Source organism: Coffea arabica, chromosome 6e (genome assembly GCF_036785885.1).
Source record: "Coffea arabica cultivar ET-39 chromosome 6e, Coffea Arabica ET-39 HiFi, whole genome shotgun sequence".
NCBI classification, from domain to species: domain Eukaryota; kingdom Viridiplantae; phylum Streptophyta; class Magnoliopsida; order Gentianales; family Rubiaceae; genus Coffea; species Coffea arabica.
The window spans coordinates 63067746-63094752 of record NC_092321.1 but is presented as its reverse complement, the minus strand read 5'-3'; the positions used below and the strand labels follow the sequence as shown (position 1 = coordinate 63094752).

Sequence of the window (27007 nt, the reverse complement as noted above, 5' to 3'; positions counted from 1 at the left end):
TCCAAATTGTCCTCTATAAATAGCAGATTATTCCACTGAGAAAGGGGATGAATCTTTGGTAACAAAAGCTTGCTCATTCGGTGGATATTTTATAATCGAGTACTCGCTGATATACGGGGCAAGTAAGCATTAGAAAATGATTGACTCGTAAGGTGCAGATCGGATTAACCAAATAATGGACGAAACGGGTACCCAACCCGCTCCTATTCCTATACAGATTTAGACCCTTTTTTGGATATATGAGAGACGGAAAGAAGCAGCTTTACTCTTCTCCGGGTAATCCTCTCCAATACAAAGCTGATGACAGCTACAGGCAATGATCCTCTGTTTTTTATTTTTAATTACTTAAATTTACAGTGATTATTTAGGAAAAAAAAAGTCTATTGTTACTGTATGGGGAGAAAAAAACTATTTCGCTAATGGGTCGTATTTCATCGATTATCGTGCGGGAATGGACTGAAAATGCTTCGTCTTTTCTTTGATCAGTAAAGGAGCTTGACGTTTACAAGTACTTGTCCATTTCCGTCTTCGTCCCGTCTTCGTAGTATTCAATTCCGTCTTCGTCCCGAATATTCATTTCTCATTGACTGCTGAAGCAAGTAACATGATGTGGGTCCGTACAGGAAAAATAAAACCTTCTAAATTTTTAATGACATCGATTTGGACTAATCTCGGCTAAAAAAATGTATCTTATTTTTTTCTTGACACTACACAACACGACAGGTATAGGGAAAGGGATATGAGGATGGTCATTCCGACTCGGATGAACCGAGGCCGCATCCTACTCCGGAACATTGGTCCCATCCGTCGTGACCACCTCGGCCTTACCCGGCATCTTGATGACCGAGTTGTCTCTGCCATCCTGCGGTCACCTCGGGGCAGTGTTATGATCAACTACAACCGAGGTCCTGTCCAAGGATCGGACAACCGAACAGTAGTTGACGTGACCTCTGACACATTGTCCGCTGCCCTCTGTCCTTCCCTCCAAATTGTCCTCTATAAATAGCAGATTATTCCACTGAGAAAGGGGATGAATCTTTGGTAACAAAAGCTTGCTCATTCGGTGGATATTTTATAATCGAGTACTCGCTGATATACGGGGCAAGTAAGCATTAGAAAATTCTCCAACAGTGAGCTTATTCAAAGAATTTACGTCCAACTTTGAGACACTGACACTGTTGGATGTCTTAAGAGTAACTTCAACTCGCTTGGACAAAGGTTCGACAGATATCACCCTGCAGTCAATCAGCATCTGAGAACTTGGTCATTACTACTAACCATAGAAACCATATAACTCTTGAGCACATACCTGCCAATGACAAGTTTCCCAACTGGAAATTCTTTCTCTGGATTCTCAACAAAGCCGTCCGACAAGTTTGACAAGAGGATTTTTGCGTCAACCGTCCGAGAAATCATAATAAAACATCCTCTTGAACTAACGTTCTTAACATATCCCTATAACAGCCATGAGAAGACAAGCTGTCAAAATAACTGAAGAATTCTGCCAGCATTATTTATAAAATCGTTGTTCTGCAAAATCCTCAATCTACAGTGAGCTCAAAGCCTTTGACAGTAGAGCATATGTAGCACAGTACATTAGTTGATGTTACTCCACTATGAAGTCATTTCCTAGGTTACATAAAATTGCCAATTTAACATAATGGCTGTGATGGGGTCCAGGGCACACTAGTAACTAAAGCTTGAAACAGTCAAATTTACAAAACTACTCATGGTCCTTAATGGGTCAAAATTTTGTTGGCTGTCTAATTGGCATCAGGCTTGTAAATATCCCTTGTTGGCCCTAGGGTCTCATACCGTGTATGAACTGGTTTCTCTTCTTATGAAGTTTAAGTTGAAATGCATCTCCATCAGTTGAAGTTAAGGACAGATAAATTGCTCCAAGTCACCAAAATCAGACTTAATTCATAAAGAGCATCAACAGCGTCCAATACCTTTACAACAATGTCTGGTTTAAGATCTTCAATATTCTCCACACGTGGACTGATGGAGTTCCTTGAATAAGTGTAATAATGGAACAAAAGAAATCAAGTAAGATCCAGACTGAATTCAGAAAGAGAAACAGCAGAGTTCTCTGTAACTCTAAGTGATAAAAAGTTGAAGCAGATACACTTTAAGACAGGAGAAATATACTGAGATAATCCAAAATTTCAATAAGTAAAGTCCAAACAAGCACATCATTTCAGAAGAGCTCCAGAAAGAGCTTATAAGGTACATAAGCTTTCTCGGTTTTACACAAAAACTATCATGTCTTGGCACAAGATATCACTTACAGTTTTACCCGATAAGATTATACACTTTTTAACTGTTTTAATAGTCAATTGTAAACCAGGCAAATCAACAGAACACTTTGGTAAAAAAATAATGCCATACCTTCATCACTTTGTGGTCCTTCTTTTAGAGGTTAATTACAATAAATCACCACAAGTTTTAGTTTGTTTTGCACCTCAGTCCTCAGTGATAGATTTCTCAGGGTTTTGCACAAGATGGTTAATTGCAGTAAACCCCCAAAGAAATAGCTTGTTTTCACATTAGTCCCTCCATTAGTTTTGTGTCCTTTAAAACCTTGCACTGACAATGACTGACACTGGTGCCATCAATACTTGCAAAAAGACAGGTACGGTCCAAAATCAAAATTCTAAGCCCAAATTATGCCTTGTTCATTTTTTATCCAAAAAATTTGTAAAACAACTAACTATAGTATTATTAAATCCAGCTATAGTATTATTAAAGCCAGCTCATGTAAATTATAAAAAATTGAGTTTTAATTCACATTTTACAGAGGCAACAATTCAATTATATCAATCTTGCTTAAGATTTCGGTTCAATTTTTCAATGAATTTGAAGGTGTATTGCTGAATAACAGTTCCAATTTCGAGCAGTTTAAGATGATTTGCAGGGAAGTTAAAGGTTACAACCAGATTGTACATTGGAAGGGAAAGAAGGAAACAGAGAGGGAAAAAAAGGAAAACCAAAGATAGAAGTGGAGGATGTATGGATAACAGATGGCTATGGGTTTCACACAATCAAAATAAACACAGCATTCTGGTGTTCTTTTGTTTCAAAATGAAATATGCTTTCACATGGAATGAGATATGAGAAAAAGTCAACAGAAAATATCAAAAATATATTTGGGGGCATCTTTGTCTATTCAGTTATTTTAACAACTCGATTGTCTTGAATAATGATCAAACCGGTTAATTGACACAAAACAAAGGCAAGGACAAAGGTGAAAAATGGAATAAACTTTAAGAGAGTTTACTATCAATAACCCATTTCATCCAGGGGTAACAAATTCTTTTTGGACCTTTTAATGGTCTAACGGCTTATGTGTACTAAAGGAAGGGTAAAGTGACAAAAGTGTCAACATTAAGGACCAAAATGCAAAACAAAGTAAAGGGGGTCACTGTAATTAGCCTTCTTTTTTTAAGCCATTAATTTATGCAAATAAAATTATCTTGTTTAGTTTTGTCCTCGCTAAAAAATTGGGTATTTGAAGACTGTCTGTCCAATCGAAGACTGCATTTGTCCATGTCTGTTCCATTACTATTACCCTTCCATTACTATCTCCTAGGAATGCTTCCAAATTGGCCAAACACCACCCAAACTGCACATCTTTATTTCATTTATGCTCATTAACCGACAACTTCACTTTCCCAGATGAGCTTTGATGCATGGGCGACACAAAAAGAAGTATACTACATAAAAAAAAAACTAACAATTTGAGATAAAATTATCCATTTAAAATCAGATCCCTTCTAAATGAAAGGTCAAACAAAACATGCTCCAGGAAGTCATGAAAATCACCTAAAAAAGGGAATTAATTACAACCAAAATGTAATCTAAAAAAAAACTATAATAAGATCTGGCTACATTTGACAAGTCAAATGAAGAGAATCTGGTATAGCCCAGTGGTTAAGGGTATTTCTTTGTCGTCTTACAAGAGTTTTGATCCTTACCCACTCCCCCTTCCCCCCTTCCAACTTTGTCCTTATAACCCAACCATCCCCCCCACCCCCCACCCCCCCCCAAAAAAAAGGAAAAAAAAGGGTCCAACAGTTGGGAAGATCTTCAATAGGTCTTTACTCCTGTCTATAATGCAGGTCTTTACGACAGGAAACGAAAGAAGTAATAGCAGAAGGTAACTTTTCAACCAGTATGTCTTCAAGTATAATTCTTGCTAAATGAAACAGGTGGAAAGCAAAAAGACAACACATAAGAAAAGAATAATTGGGAAAGTCTGCTATAATTTAAGACATGACAAGGTCAAATATCATGAATCAGCTAAGATCTATTAAATTATCAAGGAAATACGCTAATATCTCAAATCCTGTTACTTACATGCTAGGGTAGAGATCAGCAAACTTTCCATGATCCATATCATCTGAAGTGAGCCGTAGTGACAGATCAACATGTACAGTGCCCTTGAAAGAATGGGAAATTTCAAGGACTTTGCATTTCACAAATTGACCCTCATGATATCCAGCAAGTGGATCTGAGACCCATGCCTTGGTCAATTCAGTAAAATGAACCTTACCATAGAGATGCTGATCAATTTGAACAAGTACACCGCCAACACCAGGAAGGATTTTAGATATTCTGCCACCCACAAAACCACCTACACTAATATGGCATGCTTTATTCCCATTTAAAGGACTAGTTGAACAACCGTCACTCAGGCTACAAGCGCTGTCTATATGAGTGAGAATTGGGTGCAGGACAATCCGTAACAATTTTTTCTCCTTATCTGCTTTTATGACATATCCTGAAAGAGCCATGCCTATGTAAAAGTGCTTCTCGAACTTTTCAAGTTCAGTAGGCTCAGATGCACTGTCCAAAATATACAATTGTGCCCTGACATCTCGAGATACAGTCACCCAGGCCCATTCCTTGTCCACTTTATAAACAAACCCAGAAACTCTTCCACCAATAGGGTAATCAAAATCTTCTACAAGAAGCCCATCTTCTACTTCACCAGCACCTGGGTTAGAAAGAAGTTAGATCAAGTATATTGGAGGAACTGCAATTAAAACTAATACCATTTAAATGACCTATGACTGCAAATATTACTACTTAGATAAAGCATGAGCTCCACTATATATTACCTAATGATAAAAACTGTAACCACTACCCCTCCTAACTAAGTAGTAACTTTTCATCATGTTCTTTTTAGTCTAAAAGTTCAATTTCTCAAATTGCAGAAGGTGTGCTTTGCCAAACTAATGACAAATTCTTTGAATATGAGCAATACTCCATTTGTCCATACTGAATGTTGACTTTGAGAGAGCTTGTATACCAGCACGTCATTTAATCACATAGGTCACAACCTCTTTTAGAAGGTAAACAATATAGATGTAGTAGTTTTTTCAATCTATATTTGATGAAAGTCAACACTCCACAAAGGAAGTACCAAGGTGGGATATCTGTGATTAAATATTTATGCTACTGCAAGACCAACAAATACATGCAGTCCACCAAAGAATGGCTGTTACCAAGTTAAATCAATATTCAGAAAATTTGTAATTAACATGCACTCACTTATTATCAAATTAGTAAAGAAAGATACGGAAGTAATTGCCCAAGTCATACTATTGATTGTCAACAAATGTCTAACTTAAGATAAAAGCAGCTTTTTGGATGCATAAAATGTAGAATAACTTGTGAGCTGAAATGTGTTAAAAACAGACCCTATCAGGTAAATTCAAAATATGCAACCTGCAAGCAACGAGTGTTTTAGGGACAATTCCCATTGATAGCTTCTGTTACGATTACACTTCGAAACAATCATTGCGTTGACTGTCTGGCCAACCCTGAGGCTGTTGAAGGGATCTTCAGCAAGATTATCATCTGTAGCCTGTAAACAAAATGGCCAAAGTTGTTCATTTTATGTAGGTGGGAGAAAAAGATTATACAGCTAAATTTAGATGATACTCCACACATCCTGAAAGCAATTGCGCATAATTTTTCAATAGAGAATTTACCTCGGTAATGTGTACCCTCCCATGAAAACCAGAACCAAATTTTACTCGAAGTTCAAGAGGCTCGATTTCAGTAATCTGAGGCAACAAGACAAATGTCAGTACTAATGATCGAATGGATAAATGCTTCTTCAGTCCCAAAAGTCCCCAAATTACATCCTTACCTCTGCCTGAACAACAGAACCAACATCAATGTTGGCCTTCCTTTTTGCGCGCTTCGAAGTGGATGAATCCATAACCTCATTCATAGATTTAAGCAGTAATAGCAACCTTCCACCTGTTGATGGACTTGGAAGATCAGCAACAGTGGCTACGACACTGCAGCAAGCAAACACCACTTTTCAAACACTAGAAAATAAAAACTGAACTGAACTGACACCATAGACATACATTTAATGAATCAAATAGTAATTTTCATTAGTATAACTATTACAGTTTATTTCTAGGATTTTTAACTGCTCAACAGCAATCTACCATCAGACAATTTAAGCACTGTACGATTATTAGAGTTCAAAATATCTTATTTATCTCATTCTGAAGTTCTCTGATGCCTTACATAAGTTAGTAACTAAAATTAGAATTAAATATCTATTTACCCATATGAAACTTCAATTGAAGAGATTTGCTCTCTTCAACAAATAAAACATTTCAGTTTATATTTCTTTACCTTGAGACGAAGCTGATACAGAGCCATCTTGAATTACAAGCCACAAGTCATATGAAATCACAACTCATTTGTTTGCACTAACGTTCCTTTGGCAAAACTTGTAAAAAGGGCTGTAGAAGATTCTAAAGGACTACAAGTTATGAATATTTCCTCCATAGGACAAATGACACTCCTTAACTATGAAATAGGTATTTTAACTGAATACTAGAATTACCCACAACTAGAAGGTTGTCTAGGATATACATGTATGTTGCAGCTAAGAATACCAACCAGATAGGCTATCAGGCTGATAAGATTCTCTTATTAATACAAGTGGAAAGGGGGAAAAAAAAACATAAAAAAACAATTAATTAATCCTCAAGTACCAACAGTAGCAATACTGGCATGATGTTTACCATCCAAATTTAGTGCCTTGGCCAAGACCAAAAACAATTTGACTTTTTTGTTAACACCTAGATACCCTTTGAATGGAACTAGGGTAAAATTACTTCCTGGTTCCAAGTAGAGCATGCAACTATGAAATATGGCGCAATCCTCTCTATAGAAAGAAAATAAGGAGTTCAACTTCATTGAATGCTCCTAGAAACCTATAGGCCTTGCACCAAAGGATAAATCGCATCATGTACCACTAAGAAGGATGCAACTTTGAGAAAGGACATAAAAACTCCCCTCATCCCATGTACATATCTTCCTTGCCTGTTCAATCCATCCGAAAATAATATCCCTTTCCCATGAATAGAAAACTTCATAAAAACTATTATTTCCCTTCAAATACTTTATAAATAAAATATCAATAAACTTGATATAAAAATTTATACACAAAAAATATGTAGTGCCAGCACATGGTCCAACTATATCCTCAAATTTCAACTAAAAATACAGTGGAACTAGCATATTCCTATCTCCTTAAACTACTATAGATTTGAATTCTCAACTTTTTGTAAAACTTTTGCTGTACATCGATTTGGGACTGATATAGTGGCCAGAATTAAGTACCGAATGGAAAATTTCAAGTAAAAAATGTTCTTCCCTTCAAATAATTTATACACAAATATCTACGAACTTTAAATGAAACTTTATACACAAAAATATGCAGTGGCAGCACGTGGTCCCAAGCATGTCATCAAATTTCAACTGAAAGTACAGTGGAACCAGCATTTTCCTATCTCCTTAAACTACTACACAACCTCAACTCTTCGTAGAACTTGAGCCCAATCAAACTAAAACATCTATTTGGGCCTGAGATAGTACTTAAAACCAGATTTAAGTGAACGCATGATATAGCAAACCTATCTAAATACCTTTCATGACTCAAAATGCTTGAGCTCAGCTCCTCCCTCCCTCTCCCCCTCCCTCTCCTGTTCCATATTCAACTCTATGTCCAGTATGTCAGAGCTGCATGAGCAGAATGGAGTTCAAAAACTTTTGCAGTAGACCACATTTTTCCCAAAAGAAATTCCTTGTAACTAGGCCTCACTCCAAACTCATCTGCATGAGAGGTTCCCAGGTTCCTTCCATTCCATTTGGGGTCTTTCACCTTATTAAAACAAATTTATATAACACTCAACAAACAGTAACAATCTCACTGCATCACTTACACATCAGATTCAATGACTCTGCAAAAAATAACTCCTGCAAATTTTTTCGAGCTCTATTCTTTTTGTCACCATGTAACATGCAAAAATAGTCATGGAATCAATATAAAAAGAAGTGATGCCACAGAACACAATATTACCTCTGCCCATTAACAAACTGTTTCCGAGGAAGCATTTGAGTATTGTAATCAGCAAGCGAGGCATAACCCAAAGCAAAATTATGTGTAGGTATTGACAGAACCTGTTAGATAAAACAGACCCCATAAGGCACAATGATTTTGGTATATATACGTACGTGCAGAATGCATGATATTCTCTCTTTCCATTTTTTTTTTAATACTCAGAAACGATAGCAAATCACCAAGAGATATTCATTTCTGCCCCTTTGACTATTCAAAAACTCAAATTCTTCTATTTGGAAACTTCAAACTATATGTTTACCAATTAAAACTTCAAAGGTATTTCTTTAGCAACACTGGAGTACATAAATATAAAAATTTGTTGAACAAAAAATGGTTCTCCAAATGGATACCCAATACAAAAGGCCAAAAGGAAAACAAACTGGACCAATAAAAGTACACAACGAAAGGAAAGAGGTTCTAAAACTTGCCAAGTAATCCTCTTTCACAATCTCAACTTGCGCATGAACAGTTTGTTTCAGATCCAGCCCTTTATGTGTTTCCCTTCCACGTTTCTGCAATGTATAAATTAAGATCAGACCTGAAGGATTTGAGAACTGGACCCATATTGGTGTTTCAACCACACAAAGATGTAAACAGGAAATTTATCTTCAGGACCAAATCTTGGAAGCTATGTTACCCAGACTCTTCACCTTGCCCTGCCGTACCTGCAGCACCCGTTACACTTCATTTTGCACTAGAGTAGCCATGTCGGCAGGACTCCGGTGCCTGAGTCCAGTCAACATAGCTTGGAAGTACTTATCAACTAAATAAACTAAATTAATTAGAGTGAACACAAACTAACAGATATAAGATTCCCAATTAATCCCTTTCTTTGACCATCTCTTCAGAAAAGATGTGCAAACAGAATCAAAGCTGGAAAAGTACAATAGCAAGTTAGCCCACAGCATGGCATTTTAAACAACCTTCTTAACAGAGTGCACACTGGAGCCCTCACGTTTTGACCTTTCAACAAACTGTGGTTTCAATGACAAATCCAACAGCCGTTCACTCTTTGATATATCAAGAACTGCAGCCTGAACAGTTGTACCAAAATCCACTGCAATTCCATCCACTGAAAATACTCTAAATTAGAATGACAGAACTAAAGCTAAAAGTCAACAAATTAGAAGAAAAACTAACTAAGCTTCTATAACTGGTAAATGCAGACTTACACTGGTACTGGGAAATGAAGCCAAAAATGTCTTTGTACTTCTCAAAGCTGATAACCACACCAAACTCCTTTTTTTCATTAACTTTTCCCTCAATTATACTTCCAACTTGGAATTCGTCAACCCAATTTAATTCACTGCTCTCAGAGCCCAGCAATTGCAGTTTAGATATCTGAGTCATAAAATAAGAAGTAAGATGGATCAGTAATTGTTTATACACATAGAAATACAAAAGTAACCATCAGGCAAGAGACAAGAACGCTTTGTGCATAAATAAGAAAAAACTCATGTTTCCATGCTAAAGAAGTGGATTTGTTTATAGCCAACATCTCAGTTAAAAGCAAATAATACAAAATTGTAACTTGAAAATCCGCTTGCAGCCATTTTCAATTAACATTATGTCAATAGGATTTGCCTCTCTTTATATCTCACAGCATGGTATAGAAAAACTTTGAAAGACAGACACCAGTAAGATTGCAAATCCAGAATAAGAATACGCTGTAGAATCACACACCTCCTAAAGCTGTGAATCACACAAGAAATGAAACAAAAGAAGAAAGCCTTTCTTTAATCTTCACAATGGTAAGAAAATCTAACAACTACGGTTAATTCAACATCATAACTATTTGACAAGAAATAGAAAAGCTGAACTAGAACAATGAACCTCTTCTCCAACATACTACAAACTATGAGCTATTATACTTTGAATTGGCTTCCAACTCCAGTTCAAGTAAATATGCTATTCACAGAAGACCACAATTACACAGCAGACAACAGCACAGAACCAAACAACTACATGGATTTACCCCTCATACTCCACTCATAGTTCAAAATCTTTAAAGATATATGGCTATTAACTAAGAACAACCAAAATTGAACAGCTCTCCTGATCAGATCAAAAGTTCAACCAGTGAACCACCATTCCCCTCATCTCCATCCACTTAGGCAAAACTTGTTTCGCATAGTCAAGGTTCTTACTTCATCATCAAGCAAGGTTGAAGAAAACCTCTTTTCAAGTCCTCCATTCAAAAGTTAAAGAGAGTTCCAAGGGGCACTATAACAGCAGGAAATTCCTTTAGAAGAACATTCAGCCTCTCAACAACTTGACAAGGACAAAGGGACAATAATTTGGCAGAGCAATTTGCTTATATATAACTAACATCTATTGACATCTGGTAAGACCCATATTCTAGGAACTGGTAATTCCTGCTGATGCTTCCTGGTGTTGGAGGAGAATTTTGCAATTAAGACCTTGGAAAAACCTCCCATTGACTATATTGTGGCAAAAGTAATGATATGTAGTATGATACTTGGCACCCAGTGGGCACTCTGCTGGGTGTATATTATCCTCAACTGGACAAAACTTTTGGAAGCATTCTGTCAGATACTCCAGATCCTGTCTTGCCTGAAGTTCATATGGATGGGAAAGTTGCTGACCAATTGCAGCTACTCCAGATTCTTTCTTGCCTAAGGTTCACATGTATGGGGAAATTGCCGACCTAATTGCAGTTCCTCCAGATCATTTCTTGCCTAAAGTTCACATGAATGATCAAGTAAACTGGGAGTAGGTATACAGTAAATTTGCAAGGTAATCTGGAAGTTTGGTGGGACAAGCTGGTCTGGGGCAAGAAAACAGTACCTAGACTTGCTGACATACTATGTGTTGCTTGTAAAGGTAGATTGGCGACAAAAGACAGATTGGTGAAATGGGGAGCATGTATGCGAACTCAGCTGTAAGCAACTGGATCTTGTATTTTGAATGCTGTTATCATGCTTAGATTTCAATGCAAGTGCAAGCAATGGACTCTATCTATAGAGCAGCATATCTTTGGAGAATTGAACTTCAGTGGCTAGTTATACACTGTATGCAACAACCTTTAGCTCGACAGATGTCCATAGCAGCAACAGTATTTCATCTATGGAGGAACAGGAACAAAGGACATTTGCACTAAAAAGAATACCAATAAAGGTACTGCAATGTGCTATCAATGATGTCAAGTTTTGCAATTTGGAGGGGAGTGAGTAGAAGGTGGATAGGCAGCTGGTATTTGTTTGGAACACGGAGCACAAAATATATTCACTGCTATATAGCAGCTTCTGTACTTTTTCAGTTTTCCTGTAGTTTTTTGTTTTGAGAACTTTCTCGATATGCACTATTATGTTTCTCAACTCCCCACCCCAACCCCCCACCCCAAAAAGATAAGTATTTTTTTATTTTACAGTTCAAATGGAACAAATTTTTTGAGGATGCGAAAACAAGTCTTAGATTAACAATTTTTACACACCTCTGAACACAATCATTAGCAAATTGAGGCCTAAGAATCAAACAGTTTTAATAGATTTGAATTTAATATACTGGGTATCGAAAAAAGACATGCAAAATAAGGAAATCGAAATATTTATAATTGAAGGAAGCTTATTACTGTGCCACGTTCAAACCAAATTAAACAAATCAGGTATTTAACATAACAACAATTGAAAATTTGCCCTTATTCAGAATCGCTTGCAGGGCTTCAATACCCATAGTTATGATTTTAAAGAGTAAGGAGACAATCTGAATCTTATTTAGTGTGATACATGTCAGAAGGTACCTTGTCTTCCAAAAGAAAGTACTCTCGAATAAAGGATGCATCTGTCGAGGAACACAACGACTGCTTCAATGCAAGTGTTATTCTATTTGTTTCACTATTAACCTGGAGAAGCAAAGGAAATGGTATACTCATAGTTACTATATTTTTGTAGAAGATTCAAAGTAATTTTGGAAGGAAAATATTATTTGAAAATCTTGACTTACATCAACTACGTTACAGCGAACAGATTGACCAATGCTAAAGACTTCAGAAACATCAGATCTCCTGTCATCTACTGCCTTCAACCAAAGATAAATGATAGCTCTAAGCAGCATAACCAAAATAGTAACAGAACATACATTCAGAAGAGCAAATAAGAGGATGTTAATACCTTATGTTTTGGGGCAAAACCAGTCAAACGCCCAACAAAGCGAACAAAGCAACCAGCTTCGATTAGATTACACACATATCCCTGAAAGCAGATATCACCCGGTGAGGCAGAAGAAAAGCCAGAAAGCCATAATACAACTCAATGAGAAGGCACCCAGTCTTACATTCTCTTCCATGGAACATCACGTCATAGTATCTATTCTTATTTGTTTAATGGCTATAGAAACAACAGAACATAGATTCCACTTGCAGAAGGCCCAGATAAATTACTCCATTAAAGAAAGAAATATCTTACATGGACTATTGAATGAGGGCAAACTTGCTTGATATCCAAAGGAAGGTCTCGGGCAGAATTCACAAGCGAATACTTAGCAGTGAGTATGAGATTGCTGCCTTCAATATCTACCACAATCCAAATGAAAAGCTGTTAGTATGACTTTCCTGTCTCCAACAGCTACAACAAATCAAACCAATTTTCAGGTTTTTAAACAAGTAATCCGGTAATAAAAGCTGAAGTTGATCACTGCCACGACAAGAAAACGTAACATTTAGCATCTGAGTCATACGGTGAAAAAACACATAATTGATCGACTTATGCCAAGCACATGAGTTCTTACGCCAGACACCAAGGTTGTGAATTATGTTATTGAAGATATAATTTCCTGAACTGTCACCACGTAGAAGTTGATGGATTTAGTACTCATCCAATTCAGTTTTTGCTTTATCAAATTCCCCCAATCTACAGAAGGAAAATCTTAAATTCAAGTATGTTTTCTTCAAATTGATGCTTTATTTTGTACCATTTGCGGTGTTTCAAAAAACGATAGTTGTATATTCTCCGCCTAAGCATGAAAGGTAATAACTATCACTACAATATGTGCAGGTAGGCATTTTGGTATCCAATGTTGCGAAAGGCAAGGCAGCCACCTTCATTTGTTAAAAATCAATCTCCATGTGCTACAATGCAAGCTGTAATTGCTAATAGAGGCCGTAAACAGTAACAGCGGAGGAAAAAAAACATAGAGGAAGAAAAAGAATTTTCGCAAGCCCAGGGTGCGGGTGCCACTGAAAAGGTAATTACCAAACAGAAGAGTTTAAAAACTGATGTGAATGCTTATATGTATATACATTTTTCTATATTTGTATAGAAATGCATGCAGAAAAACATAAAAACTAGAGTGGATCTCTATGAACTCAAGAGGACACACACGTCAAAAAAATTCCACTGACAGTTAACAGAAATTTGATACAGTTATGGGCAAAAGAGAACTGTTTAACTCAAATACCATCCAAAACTAGGAGGAGATAACGAGAGTCATGAATAAAGCATGCATTATGAGTCATAGAAGGAGAAATAGAAAGTACCAAGAACCAAGAGTTTGTCAAACTGGTGTCCAGGTTTCAGAACTGATTTCAGCAATGCACCAAGCCCTGTCAGGCAAGAAAACTATCATTTATGACAGCCACCAAAAAAAAAATGTGACTGGAAAAGAAAAGATACTAGAACAAGTGCACCTGGAAAAGAAATCAAGAAAGAGAAAATACACACCTAGGTGGTCAGATAAATGTTCAGGAGAGATGGTACCCTTAATGTGACTTTTGGAGTTAACACAAACCACAACTGCATGAGGAGTTACTTGCTCAACAACTCCAGATACAAGGCTTCCAAGATTCATCATATCATCTTCAGCAATCCTATCAATATATCGGATGACAAATTACCAGACAACTAGATCCAACCAAAAGAAAGCAACAGACATACTATATTTGAAGGATGAGATCAACATCAAAAGAAAGCAATGCCAACCAAATTACCAAAACCTACTACATCCAAATAATGATGACAATGTAAATTGCAGGTTGGCTGGAAGAGTTTATATTCAAGGGTCCAACTCCAAGTTCTTGTGAAATCTCTATTTTCTAATAGAGTGGTAAAAGCTTAAAACCAGCAATGAATAAGTTAATTTTGCAACACACATCATAAATCAGTTCCAGACACCATATTAGACTCTCTGTGAAGTAAGCGAATGACAAACAATCCATCAACTTTCTTTAGGACCAAACTTAACAAACCTTGTTTTTTTTGCAGTGAAACTAAGGTTGATTCTCCTTGAGGCAGGTATAGAGCTGGTCACTCTACATTTCACAACCTGCTCGACATGATACATTGAATTTATGACACATCCCAGATCCAAACCAAGTTCAGATCTGCACAAAGCACAAAGCACAAAGCTAATTGTTAATGTTCCTCATCATGGTATTAAAACAAAAAAAGGACCATATTATGGGTGCTTCCGCACAATTACTTTTTCTTCCATTTATTTCTACCAAGTTAGAAGACAAGCAGAGTTCGAATGCATAAAGAAGAAAAGATTCAAGAGTACAGGCAACTATACAACATTCTCACACGTGCATGCTGCATGCATCAGTATAAGTCATATTAAACAAGAAGAAAAGAAAGAGAAATGCATCACGTTAAGGCATTGTAATAACAACTTCAGGAAATATTAGGACATCTTACTAAGTCAACGGCTGAAACACCAAACTGCGCTGTCCAAATTTCCCACATTTCAATGAATTTTGCACCAAACAACAGTTGGTGCCCATCATTGAGTAAATGTAGCATTTAAAATTATTACGACTTCTCAATATCAATTCAGAACCAACTATTAAAAGGCAGTTGCTTCAACTCATCAACTATCTTAAAACGATACAACCTTGACATTCGAACTGACAGCTTCACCAAAGTACATGGAGAGTAAATAACCACGAATAAAATAAACAGAAGACATCCAAAATAATAAGCAAAACTTAGCACAAATAGAAGGATAATATAACACTACAAAAATCTAAGTTAGGAAAAATTTTGACATTTCAGAAAAAGAAATATGCTAGACAAGCGCACAACACAGATCTCTCAACCTAGGAGATAATAGCAAATTAGACCAACAAGCAATGGTATGAAGCCAGCAACAAAGATAACTAACAAATAATAATACATAAAAGAAATCCCGTCAATCAAAAGTTTCCAATGAAAAGTTCCAGATACCATGGACAGACCTTGGTGCAAATCCTTGTACACCATTGTAAAAGCGAACAAAGCATCCATGGTTCTCAATATTTGTTATCCATCCATGGGTTATTAGTCCTTCAATGGCATCGGCATATGAACTAAGAATTTCAAGCTTTGACTTCACCTGGTGGCATATAACAACAAAAATGAAGAGGATATTAGCCACACGGAAGAGTGGATCTGAACCAAGTTAAAACAAATCCATACTTATATCCAAATAGAAGGCATACGAAGATTGTCCTGTATAAGTGGATTAAGATTTCACTGAGTTAAGTGGCATCTTACATATACATCTAGATGAAAAATTCTCAGCATAACAGACTCGAGAAAACCATATATCATGAAATAAACCATAATATACCATAAAATATACATGAGTTAGCAACAAATGGCACTTGAACATTGCAGGTCAGTAACAAACACAAAACATTAAAAAAAAAAAAACTAACTAGTCACCCACCAAATCATAGAGGAGGCCAATGGAGGGGGAAAAAGTTCTCAACTGCACATGCATATAAAGATTGAAGCCATCTAATGTAACAAAGATAAGATAAGTCTCATTTCTTGCACGTTATGGCATTGTCTCAACACCTTTGGACAGGGGAAAAAAGGGGGAAAAAAAAAGAGGCCAATGCAAAAGATGAGCAGTGGAATGTAGCCAACTTCATGTTTAAAGATACAACAGTATCTTGGAACAAATTCAATGGTTCAGCAAAGTACTATAGGTACAGGAGGAATAATACTACAAGATCATAAATACAAGTAAAAAAATTAATAGTCGTCTCTCAAATAATTCATTATAATTAAGTAAATGTGTTCACTCAATATGAGGATGTGAAACAATAATGAATAACACAAGGATTTATTCCATAAGAAAATAAGAATACTCATATACAGGAGCAAACATACTAGAGTTTTCTTGTGTGTAACAGTGATCCTCTTGGACTTGCAACCAAGAACACGGAAAACTAGTTCAGCTCCAACCTGTGGAAAAAGCTCAGAAGTTGGTAAGCATGAGCAAAAAACAAATCCTCGTCATGCACAATCAGCAATTACTTGTGAACAAGTATCTAAAAAATGGCTTGGTGACAACCTGGAACTTTTTTCTAGGTTTTGTTATCTCAAACTCAGACATGTGTCGAAGAGGACAAAGTGCTTTCACACCGCTTCCAAGTTGCACAATGGCACCAAAGCTGTCAACTGCAATTACTTTAGCCTTAACAACCATTCCAGGCTTGACATCTGAATGAGTAAAGACTGTCCCTTCAAAAGCACTAGCCTGCTCAAGGAAAAGAGGAAAGGCAGCTTAACTGCAGTGGATGTTTAAATTAGCTATATGCTCTTACTTGGAATTCGCTGAAAATTTCCACTCAACTGAATCAGAGGCTGCTGAATCACATACACATCATGCAAAAAGACTTGGTCAAGTTTTCATAATCTAGGGTTCTGAAGGTTCCACAGCGCTGGAATTTCCCTACTTAAGCCCAATTCATTATTCCTTTTATCACTCCTCAACTGAAACAACTAGTCAAATAGTGAACATTCTCCTAATTCGCACTCCGAATACTGTGCTGGTTATTAATACCAACATAAATTTCAACCAGAAAATAAATTTCATTGAAACCTGGAGAGTCTTATCCTGGAACATAAGTTATCCATGTCTAAAGTTTCAAGTATAACGTTAATAGCGGCATTTTAACTTGAAGGAATTTCCATATGAAAAATTAGGTGAGTGAAAAATGTATAACAGTATACATATCAAGGAAGAAGTGGCAGCAACCTTCAGAATCCCAGTAGCAAGCCCTTCCAAGTGCCTAAGTCCAAGCACTCTAACTCGCACAAGACTTCCCTCTTTGAAATTTTTCTCTAGCTTCTTGATTTCCTTGTCAGCAACATCAGACACCTGTAATCCTCAAAAATGCAAAACCACAATAAGAGATAGACTTATGTCATGAAAACAATTTTTAAACATGAATTTTTAGAAACGAACTTCATTCATAGCAATATTGATACAAGATATAATAAATCTCATAATATCAAGCAAACTTACACTAACATACGCAGGGGTTGCTACTGGAGAAGAGGGGATTTCGAGCAAAAGGCCCAAACCCCTGTCAATCCTGATTATTTTCGATTGATCAAAGATATCACCAGTTTGGACCAGCTACATGCAAATAAATTCACCACATTCAGGAAGGAATCAAATTACCAATCACTTGTGCACTGTACAAGGGTGAGGCATCTTGATCCAAGAATAATGCACAAACAGCAGAAGCCTCACAGAAAGATAACAAGGGTAACACAAGTGCACAGACTTATAGAATCTAGGAATAAAAACATTAAAAGCCATTACACATTAAAAGCACATTAAAAGGCAAATTAAACTACAATAGCACATTAAAAGCCATTACACATACAAAATTTGCAGTTGTTAGCAGTGTCAGATATTAACTTCAAATGGTCAATGTTCCAGGAAAATTAAAAAAAAAAAAAAAACCAAGTGATGGATGCAATGACCTACAAATACTACATACAAGCAGTTAACGGCTATATAAAGTACAAGCATCCGCAGGTAGCATTGTGCTAAGAATGCTTTCTGCAGCTTGAAATAATTGAAAGAATATGAAGGACTACCAGACATCCAACTTACTGTAGGTGGAGCTCTATTATGAACTAGGTGAGGATTCAGAGTCAAACCAACAGCTCTAGTTGTAGGATCTATAAATAATATCCGAGCGTTGACCTATACCAAGAGAAGAAGCTCTTAATACAAGAAGAAGTTTGTAAGCATTTCAGAATAGAAAATAACAGCAGAGTAAAACACAAAATGAGAGGAAACAGTTTTCAGGTTATTTCACCATACGGCAAAAGAAGTTGTCTATTTGGCTAAGAAGATCAGCATATGCCGTAAACGGCAAAATTAAAAAAAATAAAGAGGAAATAGACATGTACACGTATAAAGTGGCACCATACTTATTACCTAACATTGATGCGAAGAGCCAACAGCAAGAAGGATAAATAACTTAAATGTGTGATGGGCCAATAGTGAAATTTTAAGATACGAAACTTCTAGGATCTTTCAACAAATCGTAATTGGAAAGCAGATACAAAATGTATTCTCAACATGAAGATCAAAATTTATGTTAATTACCTTCTTGCCTTGGGTGTAATGATCTTTCCAGTTAGCAGAGGGAAAAGTCTCACTTAAGTTAAATATATCTACCTGTAGAACAAATATGGATTGTCACAAATCAGAAAATCATAAAGAAAGTCTTCTCATCAAGATATTAGATTTTATAGACAAAACTACCCTGCAAGACTTACAGTTCCCGTGAAGTATGTGAGGAATGATAACATGATGCCATTTTCAAGGGATGACCGAACACGAGCATCAACCATCATGCCTGGAACGAGAAGATCAATTGAAATACCTTTAAGGTCCTTGGTCTGTATAGAGTGAAAAATTACAAGTTAAACAACAAAATATCTGAGCAGCAAAAACATGGAAATTTCAGTTTACAGCAACTATAAACTTACCACACATTTTGACACCATATCAGAATCAGAGCTCATGTAAAGCAATTTTCGAGTTTTGTCAATGCTTTTAACGACCCCTTGAATAAGCTGCCCAACTTTCACTTCTGTGTCCTTTCTTTCTGTCATGAAGATTAAAAAGAAAAAGGCAATTTCAAACTCTATTCACGTACGTTTCCAAACACTAATAAAGGGTTTCCTTTCTTGTTAAAACATATTTGACTTATTCAATTACAGGGCAACAAAGACCTTGAATTTTATAGCACTCAAAGAAATCTAAATATGGTTTTCTGCAAACAACTTGATGACAAAGAAAGAATATAAGGGGAATACTTCAATAACGTCAATTAGGATTTCTGATGCAAAAGCTGATAAAATATATGCCTCTGGTGTACCCCAAATCTCACCGTCTCAAATATCCATGGACTGATATAAGTCTGATAACTGAATATGGAATTAATATGCTGGAACGAAAAGTATCACACTATTTTTCTATCAAAAGTACCATTGATACCATTATTTTCTGACACAAAGTAGATCTTGCTGAAAGAACTGATATATGTCTGCATGATGGCCTAGCGTACACAAGCCAAATTGTAAAAGCAAACTGTGTTTTTTTTTGTCAGGACTGACTTGCCCATATCCACTGACTTCTACACAAAGTTGGGCAGCATTAAAAGATTTTTTTATTGGGGGGTACAGAAGTAAAAAAGATTTAGTCAAACATTAGTGGTCTCCAGTTTACCAGATTGGTGGCTTTCGGGCATGAATCCAGTAAAGGAACCAAATCCAAAATTAAGTGTATAACCATGGTCTTCAATGCTTTTTATGTATGCACTAAGAACCTGCACATCACACAGGAAGAGAAATATTAAATCATCAGCATTTACGGCACAGAATCAGGGGAGGGATATAATATTTGCAAAGTGATCAAACGTGAAAACTGCCTCTTAAGATAAACCAGACTGGATATTTTAATGTCGCCAGAGAGAGAATTTCTAACACAAACATGCATGGAAAAAGATATTAGTTCAGAGCAAGCACTCAAAGGTTGGGATTAGCAAATGAAATTCCAGCTTTCCACACGAAAGATCCATTGGAGTTAGATGTCTAATAAAGGTTATGCTAAGAAGACTGTTAGATGCTATTCTATATTGGAGAAGTCGAGGGAGTTAGGTGTGAATACAGGGAAAGCATACTGGAAACTAAACGTTCATTTTCTGAGCAATTTGGAATACGAGGAACAGAATAACTTTTCAGAGACTGGAAGAGACCTAAATGGATGATTCCTACCTGCACACACTATTGGATGGTTTTTTTTTTATCTAAACTCATTCTATAATTGTATAAACATGGTAGAAGGGGAAAAGTTCTGAGTATAAGAATCATTTACTGATCAAGAAAGAAATGGAGTAGGACTGAAACAACTGCTTATCTTGTCAATTGAAAAAGGTTAGATCTTCACATGCCTGTAAATCTTGTATAGCTGACAGACTGATAACGAAGAAAGAGTCGTAACAGAATTCCTAATCCATTATTCAAATTAGTCACCGTGAATTTTGTTCAATAAAATGCCAACAATGTCATGAATTAACAATGATACTTCTAAGACCATCTTCTACTAAAAGGCCATAAATGAAGTCCAAGAACCTGACAATTTTGAGCTTACTATAGTCAAGCTAACTGATAGTGCATAAATTGGCTCCAAAAATTACTTTAATCACATCCAGTAACATGCTCAAAAACTTCCAAACTTTTCAAAAGCATGTGCATGCTAAAAAAATTTGAAAAGATGGAAATGGGAGTACTGTAAAACATTGGTGATAACTGTAGAAACTAAACACCATAAAAGACCAACTAAAAGCTGAAATTTACAGGCAGGAGGAAAGGATGTGTTTCTCTCTTAAAGCTCAGTGCAACACATTCTCATCTCAAATCACTAAAACAGTTTGTCCCTACTCAGGCTGCTTGTGATTGGACATAGTGTACCACTCAGACTTTCTTTCTGTCAAACCAAACAATTCAATGGGAAATGGCATTCTTTCTTCATAGGCTAGCATACAACTTCCTATACCTGACCCCCTTTCCCCAAAAGCAAACCCGGTACTTTATCAGCTGAAAAGATACTAACTTGCACCAAAGGAGATCATCACCCATACATGGAATTGCTTCTCTACAATTTCAAAACATAAGAATATCAAGATGATTAACTCTGAGGCAAGAAAATCTCTATATCCCTGAAATAAAGCAGCATACTGTTTTCCTACCAATGTTCATAGCAGCAGGGTTGGTCAAAAGTAAACAGAAAAAGTAAAACATATCAGATCATCACATATGCAAGTTTGTGGTGTGTAAGTTCTCCAAAGTGACGCACCACTCAGTTTATTAGCTATTAACTGTTAGAAACATCATTTTTTAATTACGTCTGAGTTGGCAACCTTTAAAAAATGTATTGCCAGAGTTTAAAAAAGATACATAACTCATTAAATTAATTATTACAATTATAACATTTTAGCTGTTAAATCTCTCTTCCAGCAAATCAAGCAAGAAACTTCAAACCATAAAGGAAATAAAACACTTTTCACCTGACTAATGAAATTTAATCTAAGCGATTAATCAAAAAGAAAAGAAAAGAACAAAGAACCGAACTTGAAGCTGCATACCATTCCTTCTTGAATAATATCCATTGTCAAGCCTTTGTGCAGTAAAGAAAGACGAAGGGAAAGCCAAATTCTTCTTTTCCCAGTTTCTTTCTTCTCATCATCCACTTGTTGCACAATGCACGAGACAAGCTGCCCAACATGATATATGCTTGAAAGAAAATTACTTTCCATATCCTGGAAAAAAAATAAAAATAATTTAACTGATATACCCTAGAAAGAACCAAAAATACATTAGTCTTGCAGATATACATTTACTTAAGCATGAATCTATAATAAAACAATAAGGCATCAAAAGAATGATAATTCTGCAAACAAGTAGAATACCCCTTTTACTCCATCATTTGGAAGAGGATCAAATGCTTCACTCGCACGAACTAACCCACGCAAACCCCCTGGAAGACTAACCACAACATCTTTCTGATTTACCTCTGAAATTACGCCCCAAAGCTTCATGCCAGGAGAAATATTCTGAAAAAACACAACACGCAGAAGAAAAATTCAATTTTACTAACAACTTTACGACTAAATCATCAAGACCCAAAATAACAATGAAACAGTCAAAATGAAGATTCAATTAAACTAACATCGTTATTTTTTTCCCTAAAAAACTACATTTTCACAATATTAAAGAAAGCTAGCATATTTTCAGCATTTAAGCTCACACATGATCATTCTCCTCAACCAGCTGAAAAATACGTAAAGCTTTTTGACACAAGTAAGCTGATAAAGGTTTTCAGATTGCAATTCCAATTTTACAAGAAACAAACTGATTAAAATTCAACCTAGAAAAGAAAAGGAGAAAGAAACAACACTCAAAATAAATAACCTCGTACCTTCAAAGTGATCTTATTTGCAAACCTAGGCAACTTTCCGGTGAATGCATCACCAAAAAGGGAGCCCATATCATCTTCTGCCGATTGGCTTCTCCATTCGAACCGCTTTGCCCTTTTGTTCTTCTTCTTCGAAACTCTCTCCTCTGCCTCAAACTCTGCATCTACCTCTGCTCTCACGTCCTCCAGCTCCTGTTTACTCAGTGAACTACCTCCACCTTCAAAAACACAAAAAACGTCCAAAAGTATCAACAACCAAACACAAAAGGAGAAAATGGTCATGTTCTTGAAGAGCAAATACAGAGGTAAATAAAAAGAAGCTCCTAAAATGCAGTTAAAATAACTCCACCAACTTAGATTACAATCTTTTTTTGTTAACAAAGAACCCAAAAAATAATATAGTCTTTTCCTTTCGTTAATGGTTAAAGCATAAACTTGGAAAACGTTGACAATCATGCCCTAGAGCTATTACGCAAGAACTTGTAAATGTAAATATATTCGTCAATAATTGGAGAACTATGTTGAAGGTTCAATCGCATTGATGTTAAAATTACACAGAGAAATTAAATGGGGCACCTCTGGGGAAGTCGGGGACGTCATCTTCGAGTTGCAGGGCAAGTGAAGCTTGCTTTTGTTGATGAGACAAAACGGGGTCGCCCAATTCGGTTTTGGTGCCTTTGCCGCCGTCTCTAGGTGGTTTTGATTTGAAGGGTTTCTTTGATGGCTTCTGAAGATTTCTCAAAGACGGCTTCTTAGATGATTTCTTGTTCGGAGATTTCTTCGCCATTTTCTCCCCGGAATCCTTCTACGAAAATATGAACTAGGGTTTTCCCTCAATTTCTGCTTTCCTATTCTGCTTCCCAAAAAAAAAGTTGCTAATAACTTTGAGCTTTGGTGATGGTCACCACTTACTAGTTACAGTAGAAATCCCTCCTGTCCTGTGGATTGGGAAGGTGACTGGCGGTTGGAGAGGGTTTTATAGCTAGTTTGGGAGTTCAGATTTCAAAGGAATAGAAAAGAAAGGAAGGGAAAGGTGAACTTTTCACGTTTGGGAGAGTTTAGTGAGACGGAAAAGAAAAGAAACGAACGGATCTTGAAGAGAAGCCAAGCGCTGCTACAGTGCAAAAATTTTCTGACCAAAACGGGCGGAAAGCGAAGGAAAACTGATGGAAGCTTACAAATTTTTTTTTTATTCTTTCTTTTCTCACATAACTTAGGTGGCGTTTGGATTGCGATTTTCCGATGGAAAATCACTGTTGTTTTCCGACGGAAAACATGGAAACTTGTTTGGATTGCACTTGTTCAAGTATGTTGTTTGGATTGCTGCAAATTTCACTGGAAAATATGGCGCCAACCTTTTGATTGTTGGTTAGGCAATCAGCTGGCTTATCTGAAACATAGTCTCGGCAAGTGATTTAAAATAGACATAAAAGGCTGTAACGGTCAGGAGAATTGGGACTATGATCCGGATCCATAATATGCAAAGGTGAAGGCTAGGAGGGCAGTAAATTAAAATCAGCATCCAAATTCTCCTGCATGAGCCTTTTATGAAAACCAGAACATAAAACAATGGCACGCCAAGCGAATAGGGTAGTTTCCTGACCTGAGATTGCAATGATCATTTCAAAGCTTGCTATGAACATTCCTCGCATTTGCTATAAACGTGGAACTAAAAGGTGCAGTTTTGCCTGGGTAATGGCGCTAAACAGGCCCAATGTTACGAAGTGCAACAAAGGATTGGCGAAAAAGTGGCAGATTGCTGGTTGCACAGCTAAACAGAGGCCCAGTCAATTAACATGAGTGGCCATTATGAAGGGGGGCATACAAAAATTGACAGGAATCCATTGATAAATGCAGCAGATATAAAAATAAATCCTACATTGAAATAACAATGTCTGCTATTCATACCTCAGGTTCAGCCATTGCATCATGACATTCTACACCTGGCCATAGTACGGAGTAGAATTGCAACTCTATTTATAAGGCTACAAATGAAAGCAAGGATATGCAGCAGCTCATAACCAACATTCCTTTACTCGCTAATGTCATATAGCACAAGGTTACATAGCGATCAGTCCAGAATATCCAAAATAAAGGCAAATTGGAATGCAAAAGGCACATCAGTTGAGAGTTACAGTTTTAGCCATTACGTACAAATATTTCATATAGTACAGAAACACTTGAAGCTAAGTTTGAGCATCAAACTGGCACACCACAGGCATACTAATGTGGAACATATCTCCCATTCCTGTGGTCGAACATGTGATCGGTTATGGCCATCCGGAAACTATTCCAATTGCGCTGTGCCGCAGCAGATAAGTCAATTTGCTGGGGTTGTGCACCCGGATCGGCATAATCTTCTTCATCTTCCCCGGACTCCCTTGCAAACAACTCATCATGCGGATGCTCATCCCTGATAAAGTTATGTAATACACAACAGGCAATTACCAATTCTACTTGTGTATTCATCAAGTAGTTTGGCATTGGCCCTTTCAAGATTGGGAATCTAGCCTTTAGCACTCCGAAGGTCCGCTCAATGACATTGCGGAGTTGTGAGTGACGGTGATTGAAAAGCTCATACTTGCCTCTTGGTCCACCAGATCCCCCGCCAAACTGGTCTCGTTGGTATCTGTGGCCTTTATGCGGGGCTAAAAAACCAGGCATATTCTTGTAAGCCGAGTCAACAAGATAGTATTTACCTAGTTGAGGACATAGATGAAGGGAAACCATGTTGCTTAGGCCCGGAGAGCTAACACAATCAGTTGAACTTAAACCAGTTTCGTATTGAGAAAAGACAAACATTAGGAAGGATAACTTAACCTGCAGGTGGCATTGGAAATGAAGAATCAGGGGACACCACAGCATGCTGAAAAACTCTAGCATCATGAGCACTCCCTTCAACACCAGCATAAATATAAGTGAATCGCATGTCGTGGTCACAAGTAGCTAGCACGTTCTGTGAAATTTCGCCTTTTCTACTACGAAAAGCACGTTGCCGAGTTAGTGGCGCACTGGCGGGAATCAGAGTTCCGTCTATAGCGCCAACACAGTCCTACCATGTGAAAACAAGTGAAAGAGTGTATATTAGTATTAGAAGCGGGGAACAACCACACAATCTAGTATCCTGGTATGTAGGTTGCAAGACTACGGATAAAAGGTATTGGAAGGACAATAGAAGCTGTTAACCTTAAACCATGGATAAAAGGCATTGCTGTTGTATATCTTGGGATGCACACCAGTCTCATTCCTCGGCCGTATTAGAATCGGGGCTAAACGCACAATAGCTTGCAATGCCTCCTTAATATTCCTGTGGATCGTTTCAGTGGAGTGGAGAAACCTCTCGGCAAGATTTCGATGCCGTTCATCATGGCTCACACAATGTAGAGCCAGGCCTATAGCCTCTTCAGCCTGAACCCTTTTGCGATAATCTTGTTTAATGAAATTTCCGTTTACTAAAATTTCACATAGCTTTAAGAAAGAAGGAACATTCATCCTCATGGCATTTAGCATTCTGTCATGATGTCCTGCTTTAAGGTCATCGATCCAGTCCTGTCCACTTTTTGCCCCGTCATAAAAACGACGCTTTTCACCACCCACACCAGCTACATTGTATCGTGCATTCAAAGGTGCATTCACACCAAACAAAGCTAAGAACTCAAGTTCTTCATCATCGGACGATGAATCACTATGTTGTTCTCCAACTATATTCTGCATTGTGGCTTTAATCTGCAAACAATATGGTCTCCAGTTATCATCTACAAAGTTAAACAGCGCGTGTTGGAAGGTTCAACAGATGAAGGATATCCAACCGAGAGAGACTTAAAGATGTATTTGGGTGGACAAATAAGGCATAAAGGGAAACCCAGTGTACAAGCTGACAATGCTGAAATCCATTTTTACAAGTTCGTGGGACATTTATTTATATGTAAGTTAAACCTACAACATGTGGACATTGCAATCCATGAGAGCTAGAGGCAACAACATGTGAAAACAGCTTGCACATTTAGTTATATAGTTGTAGCTCGGATCAAAATCAGTTCCCCACTGACTGTGAAATGTAGGGGAGGTGTGGTCCTTTACATTTTGTGGTTAACTTGCAACCCTTACTCGGTTATATAGTCCTTTATTCAGTTTGTTTTGTCCTATTGCCTCGACCCATTTGTGAACACAGATTTTGCATCCTAAGTTTATTCTTTTTGGTCATATTGATAGTCTTTACCTAAGTACCCAAATAAACTATGTGGGGTCCCTAATTCTTATGCAATCTAACAATGTTTTGACTACTGAATCTAACCTGGAAATCATGGAAGCGAGCAAATTGAGGTACCAACCAAGCTC

The 27007-nt window shown here is 37.0% G+C and overlaps 2 protein-coding genes across 2 annotated transcripts; both read right to left on the bottom strand.

Annotated features, from left to right (window-relative positions):
* Nucleotides 1–1086: 1086 nt before the first annotated feature.
* Nucleotides 1087–24076, bottom strand: LOC113697588 (rRNA biogenesis protein RRP5; the record flags this gene model as incomplete). Its single annotated transcript, XM_072056367.1, has 32 exons — nucleotides 23246–24076; nucleotides 22673–22887; nucleotides 22164–22307; nucleotides 21840–22013; nucleotides 19922–20021; nucleotides 19180–19298; nucleotides 18967–19089; nucleotides 18794–18865; nucleotides 18293–18385; nucleotides 17693–17806; nucleotides 17423–17545; nucleotides 16736–16921; nucleotides 16552–16626; nucleotides 15630–15766; nucleotides 14643–14777; nucleotides 14119–14264; nucleotides 13935–14000; nucleotides 12865–12971; nucleotides 12571–12651; nucleotides 12404–12478; nucleotides 12201–12302; nucleotides 9613–9781; nucleotides 9364–9512; nucleotides 8869–8952; nucleotides 8399–8499; nucleotides 6161–6314; nucleotides 6000–6074; nucleotides 5734–5872; nucleotides 4360–4999; nucleotides 1953–2013; nucleotides 1310–1455; nucleotides 1087–1235 (listed from the first exon to the last, which is right to left on the bottom strand). Coding segments are annotated over exons 1-32 (4465 nt in total), but the record flags the coding sequence as incomplete, so codon positions are not given.
* Nucleotides 24077–24892: 816 nt separating this feature from the next.
* LOC140010001 (uncharacterized) lies at nucleotides 24893–26563 on the bottom strand. Its single transcript, XM_072056366.1, has 4 exons — nucleotides 26549–26563; nucleotides 25856–26395; nucleotides 25490–25721; nucleotides 24893–25368 (listed from the first exon to the last, which is right to left on the bottom strand). Exons 1-4 carry the CDS (start codon nucleotides 26561–26563, stop codon nucleotides 24893–24895), a joined length of 1263 nt encoding a protein of 420 aa, XP_071912467.1.
* Between the last annotated feature and the right edge of the window lie 444 nt (nucleotides 26564–27007).

Bases quoted from the DNA above. Each gene is read 5' to 3' on its own strand.
- LOC140010001 (XM_072056366.1), bottom strand. The intron at 25,722-25,855 runs GTTAACAGCTTC...TTCACATGGTAG, and splicing joins CCTTTTATCCATGGTTTAAG to GACTGTGTTGGCGCTATAGA. The intron at 25,369-25,489 runs GTTAAGTTATCC...GTCCTCAACTAG, and splicing joins ATTTCCAATGCCACCTGCAG to GTAAATACTATCTTGTTGAC.